Source organism: Acipenser ruthenus, chromosome 31 (assembly GCF_902713425.1).
Source record: "Acipenser ruthenus chromosome 31, fAciRut3.2 maternal haplotype, whole genome shotgun sequence".
In the NCBI taxonomy this organism is placed as follows: Eukaryota; Metazoa; Chordata; class Actinopteri; order Acipenseriformes; family Acipenseridae; genus Acipenser; species Acipenser ruthenus.
This window is the reverse complement of record NC_081219.1, coordinates 13775016-13788729: the sequence shown is the minus strand read 5'-3', so window position 1 is coordinate 13788729 and position 13714 is coordinate 13775016. Positions and strand designations below refer to the sequence as shown.

Sequence of the window (13714 nt, the reverse complement as noted above, 5' to 3'; positions counted from 1 at the left end):
AAGCCCATGTGAAAGCAGCGACCCATGTTTTATAGAACCGTTTCAAAGACTTGTCTTGCGCGCAATGGGCCCAGTGTAACAGCTGTAAGCACAGCTGCAGCTGAAATTCGGATAATTATACAGAGATATCTTCTGACAGCCAGATCAGTTGTGATGGAAAATGAAACGCCGGTTGACGTGCAAGTTATTTTCTGTTACGGCCGCCAAGTTTAAAGCCCTTTTTACAAGTTTGTCCTTGTAAAAAGTGCTTTGTCTTGTAATTACAGTAAATGAATTCAGGATCGCGTACGTTGCGGCCAGCAGTTTGTTGCATTTTTTTTTTTTTTTTATCCTGTCTGTGTCTTTTAACATGCTCCTTGGGTTGCAATCAAATCAAATCATAACTCAGAAAACGCCTGTGCTATCTGTTTGAAGAGTCGTACCAGGAAAAGCCTCAGCTGAGCTAGTCTGCAGGCTTCAGGCCAGCGCCTGTCTCCACAAACTTCATCCAATTCATTTAGATGAAAACACATTTTTCCCTTGTGCTGTTCTAATCTAACCTCCAAAGTCCGCGGCCATCATAAAGAGAACGGCAAGCTGCCAAGATAACTTCCACAAGATCCAAGATCGCAGTCTGAGATACACTGCTGTGCAAAAGTCTTAGACATGTTGCATTTTTCTACTCTGATGCATTATGAGCATCAACAATTTCCTCAAAGCCTCCACTAGTGTTTTCTACTATTCTAACAACCTTGACTTGCATAAAGAAGGAAAAACATTGAGTGAAATATCTCGCATCACTTGGTTTTCAAGGTGTGGTATCCGAAGCGTAATCATCAAGTACAGAGAAACATCATCTGTAATTGACAAACCCAGGGCTGGAAGACCCAAAAAGCTGTCTAACAAGGATGAGCAATACTTGAAGATAATACCCTTAAGGAATAGAAAGAAGACAAGCGTTGAATTGACAACAGAACTGGCAGAAGGCACAGGTGTCGTCCATCAACAGTCCAAAGCACCTTTTACCATTGTTCCGTAGTCCAGTTTCTGTGTTCTTGTGCTTGTACTTTTGGTCTTTCTTAACAGAGGTATTCTTACTGCAGCACATCCTTTAAGTCCTGATTTCAAGAGTGACCTTCGTACTGTTGATTTGAGCCACTCTTCGCCTAGTTAAGACCTTGATTTTTTGGGGATTTAAAAAAAAATCGAATAAGTAAAAAGAACACGTCACTCGGAGGTGTAGCAAGATTTTTCTCACAGAGTAAATCACCCGGCCGTTTCTCAGCAGTGCTTCAATTTGAAGCAGCTGTTTGTCCTGCTGTGTCAATAAATCACACAAAAGGGTGCTGTCGATTTTGTTTGTGCAGGTAGCCTGCTGGCTCCATATCGCATCCCAATTGCACCTGTAAGACTGCAAAAGCATTACCAAGGGAAAGAGGCGACTGGTTTGCTTTCTGGATTTGAGCTGACTGTCCGTATCAAGAAGGCACATTCCCCAGGATTCTTTTTTTAAACGCGCAGTAACCCAGGGGTTTGATCTTTGCTCTTTTCGTAAGGCCTTCGGAATTTACAGTACATCTGCTGCAGGATGAGTTGAATGGTTGGTTTTGAACGTAATGCTATGTGCGGAGTGGAACTGATCACACTGACTAGCTGCTGTCACCACTGTGCTGCTCCTGAAGAAATGGACACCCATGGTTACTATGAACTCAAGCCTCATTTGCATCCAATCAGTTCTGACATATCTGCTACATCGATGAATGCCATTGATTTGAAAAGCAGTCTTGTTTGTTTCTGTAGTGAAAGATTTTGTTTGCTATTTTTATCTCTCTGGCACATTTGAAACCTCCCCTCAGGAATCTGAGATCTTTTTATTTTATTGCTGGTTTCGTTCAAAGAGCTAAATAACTACTGTCCAGTTGTTTACTATTTGGCATTCGTCTCCTAAAGCGTTTTGAATGGGCGCAGACTTTTAAAAATGATAAGAAGGCCGGGGATGCTAAAAATATGTTCTAATTTGAGAGCGATCGTAAAGCAGGCAGCCTGTGAACTTGAATGGCTGCAGTGTGAGCCCATGCGTGACTCGGTTGGTGCAGCCAAACTCCGCTCACTTTTAGCTGTTGAAAGCCACTTAAGTTACATGACCAACGTACAGAAATTTCCACATGGCCGCTATAAAAAAAAAAGTTACAAAAAAGAAAGAAAATGAAGAGGTCAGCTACGCAAACACAGCCCTGCTGACCCCAGCGATTCATCGGGAATACAAACTTGACAGATTGCGGGTGGAGGTTCAGATTCAGGCTTTGTGATTTAATAGAGCCTGCTATCTTTGACACAGAACCAGCACTGTACTGTGAACATCCAAGAATGTTACATTTTAAATTTAAGAAGATATAAAGTAACGTATATGTATAAGCTTTTAATCGGCCCCTTTTCAGAGTGGTGGTATTAGTTACAGATGTGTGCTCTGAATATGTCAGAAACCCTTAAAGTGATCCGTGTAAAGGGTGGAGGTAACATAGTGCACCTTGGAGAGAATCCTCTTCAGGTTTCTTTTTTTTTTTTGCGAGCGTCTCTCAAACTTTGCCTAGCAACCGTGTATAAACACAAGCGGATTACATTGTTAAACAGGCATACAAGCTTTTGTTCACAACCTGGTAAGTATTAATACGCCTTGCTTGACAATAGGAGAAGTGCTGTTGTCGGTTTTGGTTACTTGCCAGTCGAAACGTGCACAAAGTGGCACAATAAGTCTTGAAAGCGGGTTTGTAAGTATTTATCAATGCAATCCCTGTGTGTTTATACCTGGTTGCTATGCAAGGCTGTTTGAGAGAGGCGCTCATGACAATGGCGCGGTCAGCGTTTAAACCACTTCGCTCTTAGGGTATTAAGAGTTGGTTGTGTTCCCTGGTGATTCATGCAGCTAATCCTCTTTTTCAATGCGATAATCCTTGTCAGAGGAGCTGGGTGAGAGGAAGCTCTCCTTCTCTTCTTCTCATTTTAGCTCTGGGCACGGGTAGGGCAATCGGGTTCTGAGATCTCGGAGTTGAAACCCCTTCCTTTAACTGTCACCTGGTTGCTTGATGCGTCCAGGTAAGGAATGTGTGTGGCAGCCTCTAATCAAAATCGTAATTACAATGGGGGGAAATGCTTGAAGAGGTAATAATAACAAGGATTTCAGAGACCTCCCAGAAGTACAAAAACTGAATTCCCCATCATTTTTGTCTGAGGTTTTCCACTCTTTTATTTTGACTTTAATTCTGGTGAAGACTTTGTTTTTGCTGTGCAGTGGGTATTAGGAACACTCTTAAAGATACATTTCTAGTGCCCTGCACTGGAAGTGAATCTACAGTGGTGCTGGAATTCTAAGTTAATGTCTCCAAAGTAAAAGGTGGGGAAAAAAAAAGTTGTAAAAAGTTTCTGAAAAAGGGCCATAATAATAGTAGAGAGATTTTTTTTTTTTTTGTAGATTTTTAAAGATCTTAAAAAGAGTAAATAAATAAATAAATAAATAAATAGAATACAGATGCGCAAAGTACTAAATACATTCTGCCTTTCTAAAACAAACCAGGTGCAATCAAGTTATAAAGTGAAGGAAACCTGATTTTGTTATTTAAACAAAACCTGGGATTCATTTTTTTTCCGTAATTCCAGGGTGTGTTTTTTTCACGCAGTCTTGGCTTGAGTTAAAACGAAGTTAAATGCTGGCACTTGCCTTTGCCTGCTGTAGTGTAAAAGAAAATCCTACAGCTACCGTTTTCTCCCGAGCTATAAACACAGATGGGGCAGGTATTGGAAGGCTGCACATTAAAAAGAGTTCAGTGCCTTTAGAGGAGGGAAGCCTGGTTAAAATCAAACCCTGGTTGCTACCAATATATGGTTATGCCACGATATGAAACTCTTCAATGTCTCTGTTAAGATGTCGTTAGGACCGAGACAGGTTGATGCACCTGGCGTAACAGTGGTTGTGTAACCTGCGTTACATCCAGTCCCAGTTTAGGTCAGATTTATTGTGTGTTCTTCTTGTTGTTTAGGTCACTTTGTATATTATTCTGTTCAGTCATCACACTCTGGGGACGTCTTAAAGCTCTGGTGCTTCTCTTACATGCCTTCCCTCCAGGTACTGCTGGTACACCAGAGTGTACGCATTAACCTGTCCCCCCTGAAACACTTCCTAGTGGAACTAAGAACGTTACCACTTGGAGCAAATGTGGTGTTTCTTCCATGCACAGGAGGTCGGAGTATTACAGGGGGGACAGGATTCTGGTAACACTCTGGTGTCCCAGCTGAACTTAGAGAGAAGTCTTCTTCAAGATCCCCTTTGAGCCACCAGGGTGCTTTAAACTCCTGAAACCAGAAAATTACAGTTCCTGTTTTGTGACCGCGTAATCACGTCCGACACTGAACTGCAACCTCCGCTTCCTGTTCTCAATCAGATTGATTGTTTCTAATGCGCATGAAAATCAACCAAAAAACGTCCAGAAAAATATCAAAAAGTGTGTACCACTACTACTACATTTAAAAAAAAAAACAGCGTTTCTTCTTCTTGGTCTTATTTATCATGAGGGCCCTGCCTGGAAAAGTAAAGCAATGGGCTCGTCTTCAGATCTCTGTGATCCGAACGTGACAGAACAGCCTTGTGTGAGTGTGTGGTGCACTCCCCTCTTCAGGATAACACCAGACTACAGTCTATTAAACACGTGGAATCTGAACACAGACAATCTCTATACAAAGCCTTTGACAATTGAGCCTCTATTACAGACAGGCGGTAACTTGGCTGCGGGCATCAACGCTCGTTTGCACGTTAGCTGACCAAAGCTGGGGCTAGCCGTCAGCAGGCATTGCTAAGAGGGTCGAGCAGGGTGACATATGAACCGGGACACAGCTGATTTGATGCACAATAATTGACCAGCCACTTTGGCCATTCCGGGATTCCATTTGGGATTACTTTACTCCTAGAACACTCATCTTTGAGCAGTATTCTTGGAATCCTTGGCAGCTTTGCAGCACTTTCCATTTAAAAATACACAACCCGGTCCTTTTGTTTATTAATCCTGTCAAATAAAAATGGGGCCGTGTACAGTAATTATGTTGTTGTGTTTTTTTGTTTTTGTTTTTTTTTATTGCCATTGCTCATAACTAGCTGGGCCCAAACACTTGACGTCCAGTAAAACCGCTCAGCGTGGTCTCAGCTTGTAAACAGATGAGTTTCCAAGCAATGCAACACTACACACTGCAGAACTGCGCACAGCTGACCTTTTCATATATAGATACGAGATATCGTTTTTTAAAGAGGTTCAGCTCTTAAGAGCTGCCGTTATTTAAATCTAAGTAGTTTATTTTACCCAGAATGATTTAAACAATGCATGAAAAATGTGGCTTTGAAAACCAGTTTTGATGCCATCTTCAACTTCAGATTCTGAAAGGAGTTCTCTTATTAACAACATAAATATTATCACCCCTCATCCTGGATTGGCACCCATGCAGGTTGGCTAAATTACCATGGAAACGCAGTATCTGGGGCAGCAGGGTTTTCATCCCAGGTTGAGTGGTGCATGGAAATGTGGGATAAGTAAAGACTTGGTTTGCAACTTCCTATTGTATAGGAAGCAGATTTGTTTGCGCCCCAGTAACTCCACTTGTATTAGTTTAGCTGGTGGATGAATCCTCATGGGAAACCCAATATTCCAGCACAGAAAATGTGTTTGAAACGGAGAATGGCAGCCTGCCTCCAGCGTCCAGACAGTACATCAGCAATCCTTCGCACGCAGCTTGTTGAGTTGAGTAGCTGTGTATCACACTGATCTTGAGACACCCAGAGAACCATGTTATACCAGAACTGAGCACTGTCCGAATCACAAGACGTCTCTGCCATGCTAGCCAAAAGGAACGTCAAACTTTTCTTCTTTTTTTAATTTCATTATTTTATTTTTTTATTACTGGTCCTGGGAAGTTGAAAAAGATCTTTTAAATGTATCACTTTCTTTTTAGTTAGCTTGTTTATGGAAAGCTACTTTTTTATATAGGTTGGTGCACTGAGATACAAGCTTTATTTTCGGCAATTGAATAATATACTATTTGAACAAAAATGTTTTGAAAAATCGATCCTGTCATTACGGCAATAACACAAACCAAATTCATACGGGTTGTGAAATTGTTACAATTGCCCATAAGGTTTGAACAAAAGTTATTGTATTTCTTGCTCTTATTGTATTACTTGTATTGTAACACTTGAAATGTATTTGCTTACGATTGTAAGTCGCCCTGGATAAGGGCGTCTGCTAAGAAATAAATAATAATAATAATAAGGTTTGAATCCTTGTGATTGGCTGTTGTAATGACAGGAAAGCTCATAGTAAACGTGCAGTGAAAACATTCGTCACAAAGGTTCCCATTGACAGGACAGCAGCCTGTCTCTGAACGACTGATATAATTGAAGCCTGACTTATTATTATTATTATTATTATTATTATAATCCAGTAATAATATTATATAGCTAGAAAAGAGGGTGCATCAAGTGTACTTGCATATAAACATCTCTGGCATGTTAGGAGGCTGTGTGGTCCAGTGGTTAAAGAAAAGGGCTTGTAACTAGGAGGTCCCCGGTTCAAATCCCACCTCAGCCACTGACTCATTGTGTGACCCTGAGCAAGTCACTTAACCTCCTTGTGCTCCGTCTTTCGGGTGAGAAGTAGTTGTAAGTGACTCTGCAGCTGATGCATAGTTCACACACCCTAGTCTCTGTAAGCCGCCTTGGATAAAGGCGTCTGAAAAAAAAAATGTTATCCACTCTGAAGACGGCTATCTCCTTGTACACCCTGTCATTTAAAATAAACATTTATTGGTAGACAACTCGTAGAATAGTCTATATTCATAGGCACCAGGAGATTGTCTAGATATGTTAGTGTTGTCTCCCGTACAGAAAGGTAACATCAGTTAAGATGCAGAAAGTAGTTTCTCAAGACCCAGAGAGACCACAAATCAAAATAAAGCTGAATCGAAACTGTGTTTGAACTGTAGAAAAAAATACAAAAATACAGCTTTCCAGGGGTTTGAGGCTTGAATGGAGCTTGATGTATAGTTGTGCCTGACTCTCGTGACAGTCTGTTTTATTATTCCTTGATGGCTAGGTCTGAAGAACAAGCCAAAAAAAAAGTAATTAAAATAATAATAATGATGCTCGCCTAGGAGACACTTTCTGTGGTTTTGTTTTAATGATTTCTGCACACATTTACAATATTATTCAGTTAAAAAAAAAAAAAAAAAAAACACATGCGTGCAATATGTTTATAAAAGTTTTGTACTGTCACCCTTGATTTATATTAGATTTATCACAGCACAGTTTGTTTTTGCCAAGGTCCATAGCGTTACATTTAGAAACGCTGAAAGAAACTTTTGCCTTCAACGATGGTCGTCCATCACTGAATTTATTCCGCTCCTTTTGTTATTTCTAAAAGTATGTGTAATTGATCTTAATTGTACAAAGCCCACATGGAGTACCTCCCCGAAACATTGCGTTGTGCGTTTCCATTCCACGCACTGCACTGGATGTGCTTCTCCAGTGCAGGTTCAGTGTGCTCTACAGCCGTTTGTCATCTCATTCGTACCCTGGCCCAGCTGAAGGACCCAGAAGCACAATGCTCAGTGATGTCACTGTTTCACGTTCCCTATGGGGGAGGAAAGACTCCACTCGTCTCGCATGCAGTTTGGCAGAAGGAAATTAAACCTTCAACGCAACTGCAGAATAATCCAACCTGGTGAAGAATGCTGCCCTATGAAAATGCCACAGAGATGGAAATTGCCATTTATCGAGGTTATTGCTCGGCCAGTTTGGATGGCTCCTTACTGTTAGAGCTACAAGGTCATCACGCAGTAGATGCCCTTGATGGAAAAGGTTTACAGCATGTCTACTTCTGAAGAGTTGGCCTTTTCTTATTAGGGATATTACAACTTCAGAAAAAACATCATCTAAAATGTAAACTGATGATCAACTAAGTTAAGTGGACGAGGGCGAGCGCTTTCATCAGTGTACTGATTAAAACTGTACGCGGAGGTATTTTTATATCTGTTAGCAAGAAAAGCGGGAGGGTGTTGCACGCAATGCATTGCAATTCTGTTTGAATTCTTTTTTTTAAAACAACTTAAAAAAATAAATAAATAAATCCAGACATGTCACCTTGAAGCAGTGGAAAAGTTAGGAAACATTATGACACTGCTGGCAACAGACAGGCATCAGCACTTGAGATTCCTCCCAGCTGCTGGCAATGCCATTTCCTGTTGCACAAAGTGTTGGCAGGGCTACTAGTCTGGACTCAATAGATCTCCTGTGTTGGAGGGAAGGTTTAGAGTCGCCAAAAGACACTTAATGTGAAACTGCTGCTCCAGACCTGGAGCCCGATTTCAATTAACCTTTTAGGTAAAACTATAAGGGCTGTTTTTGGGCTATCGTTATGCGCTTGTCTGAAGAATCCTACATGCCGGGACTGAACCGTCATCCTCATTCCGTTCAAATCATGTGACTTTTCAACTCTGGAAAAGAAAATGAGAGTGTGGTGGGGCGGGCAGAATTGAAAGGTTACGTTGTCACGTGACTTGGAGGGAATGGGGGAACCTGCGAGTCCCACAAGCAAGCTCAAAGCCAGGTAAAGGCAGCTGTATGAAAAAAACAAAAACAAAAACAAGCCTCAATATTGGAGAACCCAGAGCCACTTGGGGTGATTGAAAACATCATTAAGGAAAGAGGAATATAAGTAAGCACGTGGTATCTGAAGAGCTTCATTCTGTTTCTTCATGGACAGTGTTTTTTTTTTTTTTTAATAAATTATGATCTCTTTGGAGACCAATGACTTTTATTGCAGATGGAGCCGTATGCAATATAAGCAGTATATACTAACATTCAAATGATGTATTGCGGTTACTGATTTTTTGAAGGAAGAGGTCAGAAGGAGTCTGTCCAAGGTTATACAACAGCTTGGCACAGAAGATCGTCAATTAGGGAAAGCGTTTCATCAACAAGAGACCAAGCCAGGAATCTCCGGGTTACATCACTGTTAAAATATTACATAAGAAAAACGCTTAAAGATCTATAAATATAAGTGACTCGTTTTTAAATAAAAAAAAAACAATACAAAGCTTATTATTTCTGTTGAAAAAAAAACACCAGTGTTTCCAAGAAAAAAAAAGTTTAAAACCCGTGGATCTGTCTTCCCTCGTTTTTGTTGCTTAATTAATCGCTGATGATTGATTAGCTGTCTGCCCAGAAGCAGAATATGTGTAATCAGTCTAGATACAAAAGAGGTGTGATGCTTCATCTACACATTTGCTTATTTGCATCTAAAGTTGTGGATAGCAAGGAGTTTAGAGAGTAATGCACTGGACACAATGTATCTGAACATTTCAAAAAAATCTAAAGACCCTGGAAAAGGACTTTGAACGGTATGGGATAAGACTTAAGATCCCCCCCCCATATTAAAAAGCAGTTTGGATTTACACAAATCTGTAGCCAAAAGTATTTTTTCAGATATCACTGAACTGATTTGAGTCACCATTGTACTGACTGAGTAGCGTCTGCATGGACAGCGGCCATGCGAGTCTCAACCACACTTAATTACTGTCCTGCCCTCGACAGAGGACAGTCTCCATACGTTTTAATCCTTCACCTTTTTTTTTTTTTAAGACACTGACCGCAAAGGTCGCCCCTTATTGACAGCTGTGATGGTGATCTGCTAGTTGAGAATGAAATTTAAATTGTTAAGATTAAAACCGGTATCCGTGACGATTCTACAAAAAAAAAAAAAAAAAAAAAAACCACAAACAATCTATCATCACTGAACAGTCTTCCTTAATTCCATTTGCATCATGTGATCCCATCTCCCCGCTCTCTCTCTCTGTATTGGGTCATCGCTGGGCAGTTAGAAATCTCCAGGGTGGAAACAGAGATACAGAATGATAATAACTCGGAATTGGAAAAAACAGAACCTAGAACCACTCACAAGGATTGCAAACACCCTGGAAAAATAAAAAAAAACAGGTGAACTAATGAATAAAATGATATTTGGAGCCAAATATGCTTTCTCTTTTTAAGTGCTGTTTCTCCAGAGCCCAATGATATCCTGTTTTACTTTTTAATATATATATATATATATTTTTATTCTAATGTAAAAACCTGACAAGTTTTGTGTCGTTTGGCACTTGCAGAAAATATTCCGTGTTTTTGCTTTTCCCCTGCTGGCTAGACATTGAATAAAATGGGCTTCGGGCCCCGGTCTGCAAATGTTTATGGAGTCCACGTTGCACGGTACCTCAGTGTTGGGGTGGAAAATCAAGAGCTGGAATGGGCCCTGTAACAGCTGCAGGAGGGGGTTACACATAGCTTCTGTGCTTGAGATCCAAAATCTACTTTTTTTTTCATTAATCTCCAACAATCGACTTGCTGAAAGAATAACCAAGTCCTTCATCGGTCTTGATGAACTCCTTCTTTTAGTTCTGTATGATTTTTCCATTCAAAGAATAACCCATGCAACGTTTACGCGAGGATAAAGATAGACCATACAATGCAAGTTGAAAGCAGGAGCTATGCAAGGAGGTGATGCGAGGACAAGGGAGGGTTTCATGAATGTCGTGCACAAAGCTTGCATCATCCTTGCGGTTTGTGTGTTTCTTTTTTGTTTTTTTTCTAATCCAAACTTCAAGACTCCTTGTGTGATCCATGTATCCTTGGCATCTTCCAAGCAGGACCCTTCTTGCATGACAGCCTTTCTTACCTTGCGTCATGTCTTGGTAGATCCTTGTCTTTTGAATTGGTGTGGGTTTGGCTTTTAGACATCGCTTAATGTATAGGTGAGAGGTTCGGGCTTCCATTGCATAGCACTTTTAAGATATTCCAGGTTTTACTATGAGTGTAAACCTGTCCAGCTATCAGGTTAAATATTTTTCTTAAAAGTAGTTCTGTGCTCCTTGGGTTTAGCATTAACGATTTTAAACTAATTTTATTTATTTTTTTTTCCACTGTAGGAATTTACCTCTTCGACATAATCTACATTGATTCTGCTTACCCTGCCTCGGACAGCATTCTGGAAAACAAGCAGAGAACCAACCAGATGAACAATCTCCTCCGAATAATCTCCGATCTCCAGGTCTCATGTAACTACGGTAAGCAAGGGCTTGTACAAGCAGGATACAGAAACTGTAAAATATAAATATATATATATATATATATATATATATATATATATATATATATATATATATATATATATATATATATAAAGATCCCTTAAATAAACAATTCAGAACGAATATATCATTATTTTTTTTTTATCTATGGTGCAAAATATCTTGAGCAAGAAGTTTTCAAAGCCATTCGTTATTTTAGAAAGGTTACATTTACTCGAGAGCTGCCATTGCTTCATTCTCAAAGTCACTTACAGTATACATGTGTTTGGCCAGTTGCCGCTAAGGTCATGTGTTTCCAGGGTGGGCTTGTGCTGGCAAACTCGCAATCCAGTTCCAGTGTGCATTGCCTTGAGGCCTGACAGGTCCCAAGTGCGAGGAGAGATTAATTATACATCGTTTTAAAAGGAATATTCTAACTGCGTCTAATCATTTTAAGTGGGAGAAGGTTGTTTGTGTTCGGGTCCTTAAACCCAGCTGTCCAACAAGTGGGATATAGAAGGGGCGGCTGTATGTACATAATTCATACACGCTCAAAAGAGCCAACTTCCCAACGTTTTGGTATGTTTGAGATCCCTTTGTCAAGGGCAAGTGTGTTTGAAAACAAACAGTGGAGAAACTTGTAGGATTTTGATGCCATGGCAACCACACTCACTTATTTCTATTCAAATCTAATAATGTGTTTGTGATGTCATTTACTCCATATGATATATAGTGTGTGTGTATAATATCTATATATATATATAGAGAGAGAGAGAACCGCTTGTCTCATTGTATTGAAACTTGCTAAGTACATTGAATGTAGCATAATCTGGGAGTATTTTGAGGCTCTCTGTCTGTCTGTCTGTCTGTCTGTCTGTCTGTCTCTCTGTCACACTTCCAGCTTTATATATGAAGTCTCTAACTGCAGAAGAATAAAAATGAAGGTTCATGCAAAGTAGTCAGACACACGGTAATTGAATATCTTGGAGGCAGCATCAGTGTTTTGACAAAACTTCCATCTTAATCTTCCACAGACTACCTGGTGACGTTGCCCCATGTGCAGAACTACTTAATGTCGGTACGCTACATTGAAGAGCTTCAGAAGTTTGTGGAAGATGACAATTACAAGTAAGTTAGCATATCTTCCCAAACACATACCTTCTTGACACAAACATACATCACAGGGGATGAGAGGGGAGAGCAGATGCTCAGAGGGGGGCTAATTCGTTTCCAATACTGCGTTGCTAAGACCGCGATGATTGATTCGACGAGTGGTTGAAATAACGTCCAGCTGCGTGAGATGAATCTGTCTTTAACAACGTGGAATATGACTACTGCAAAATGAATATTTCAGCTGTGTGTATCAAAGCTACAAGGAGTCAAGTAAGAGTGTTCAAGCGAGATGCGTGTGGTTATAATATATGCTGTGTATCAAGTGCTGCTGTTGATTTGATACAGCCATCTGATATAGATTTGAGAAATGCTTGGAAAGAAGCGCTGATGAGGAGGTGTGAATAAATCACACGTGTTTTTAGTTTACCCTCAACCGGAAACATTCTCCCGATTAACAAGAAAAAATATTTACAGAGTAAACGGGTTTCTCTGCCGTGGAAATTTTCGTTTGTTTTGTTTTTTGTTTGTTTTTTTTACTGTTTAGAAATACAGCAGCTCAGATTCAGAAGACTACTGGGTCATTTAAAAAAAAAAAAAATGTATTGACGTGGTAAAAAAAAAAAAAGACAAGACATTCAGGGAGTGATGAGACTAAATGTGCCTGCAGATCTACCTACTGTATATAATGTTCTGATACCAAACACATGCATCTTTCCATCTCTAAACCGGGTCTTGAAATGCAGGGAGTGGGGGGTACACTACCCTGCAACTTCATAAGTTACACTGCCTACACGATTGCTTTTGTTATCGTCTTTGTGTGGGGCATGTTGGCTGTTATGTGCGACGGTAACATGTGCAAAAACATGAAAATTGTGTGGTATATGAGAATGCATATTAAAGCTACTTGTTCAAATTACAGTAGGTATTGTACTTGTCAAGACAAAACTGCACTTCTGTCTCAATAAAATCGAGTAACGCCTCAGTTAATTACTAGGGTTGCTTCAGTGTGTTGAGCCCACTCAAGACGGTGCATAACGGATGCCTTTCATTAGCTTTTCCATGCTGTTCAATAAAGAGATTCAGCTGTTAATGTGTCGCCTTTGATTTGATTTAGGTTTTCTATCTTTGGCCAATTTTTTTTTTTTTCAAGAATAGCTACTGGCAAAAGATAAGTTGTAAAGAAAAAATAATATATATTATCCAGCTCTTTTTTAAATATACTGTAATAGCACTTTTAAGTTTTAAGCCAGGCATTTCCCTGCTGATCACGGCTGTAAAAATTCCCTCCTTGTTAGGTAGTCATTTTGGTCAGCCGTCCCTTCCTTTAGAAAGCACTTGAAACGCGGCAGTATCATTTCACGCTCTAGGGCATGTGGTTGCAAGACATTGTTTGAAAACACTGACGTTTGCCTTCATTTTACACACATTTGACTTTTATATTTGCAGGGCTGTAACAACTTATTACAAG

At 40.0% G+C, this 13714-nt stretch overlaps 1 protein-coding gene across 2 annotated transcripts in view; it reads left to right on the top strand.

Annotated features, from left to right (window-relative positions):
• LOC131702899 (ras-specific guanine nucleotide-releasing factor RalGPS1-like) overlaps positions 1 to 13714 on the top strand; it is a 122327-nt gene that overhangs the window by 82132 nt on the left and 26481 nt on the right. For both annotated transcript variants that reach the window (XM_059005397.1, XM_059005396.1), the window contains exons 9-10: positions 10993 to 11130; positions 12168 to 12261. In XM_059005397.1, coding sequence (XP_058861380.1) covers positions 10993 to 11130; positions 12168 to 12261 — 232 coding nt within the window. The remainder of the gene's footprint in view (positions 1 to 10992; positions 11131 to 12167; positions 12262 to 13714) is intronic.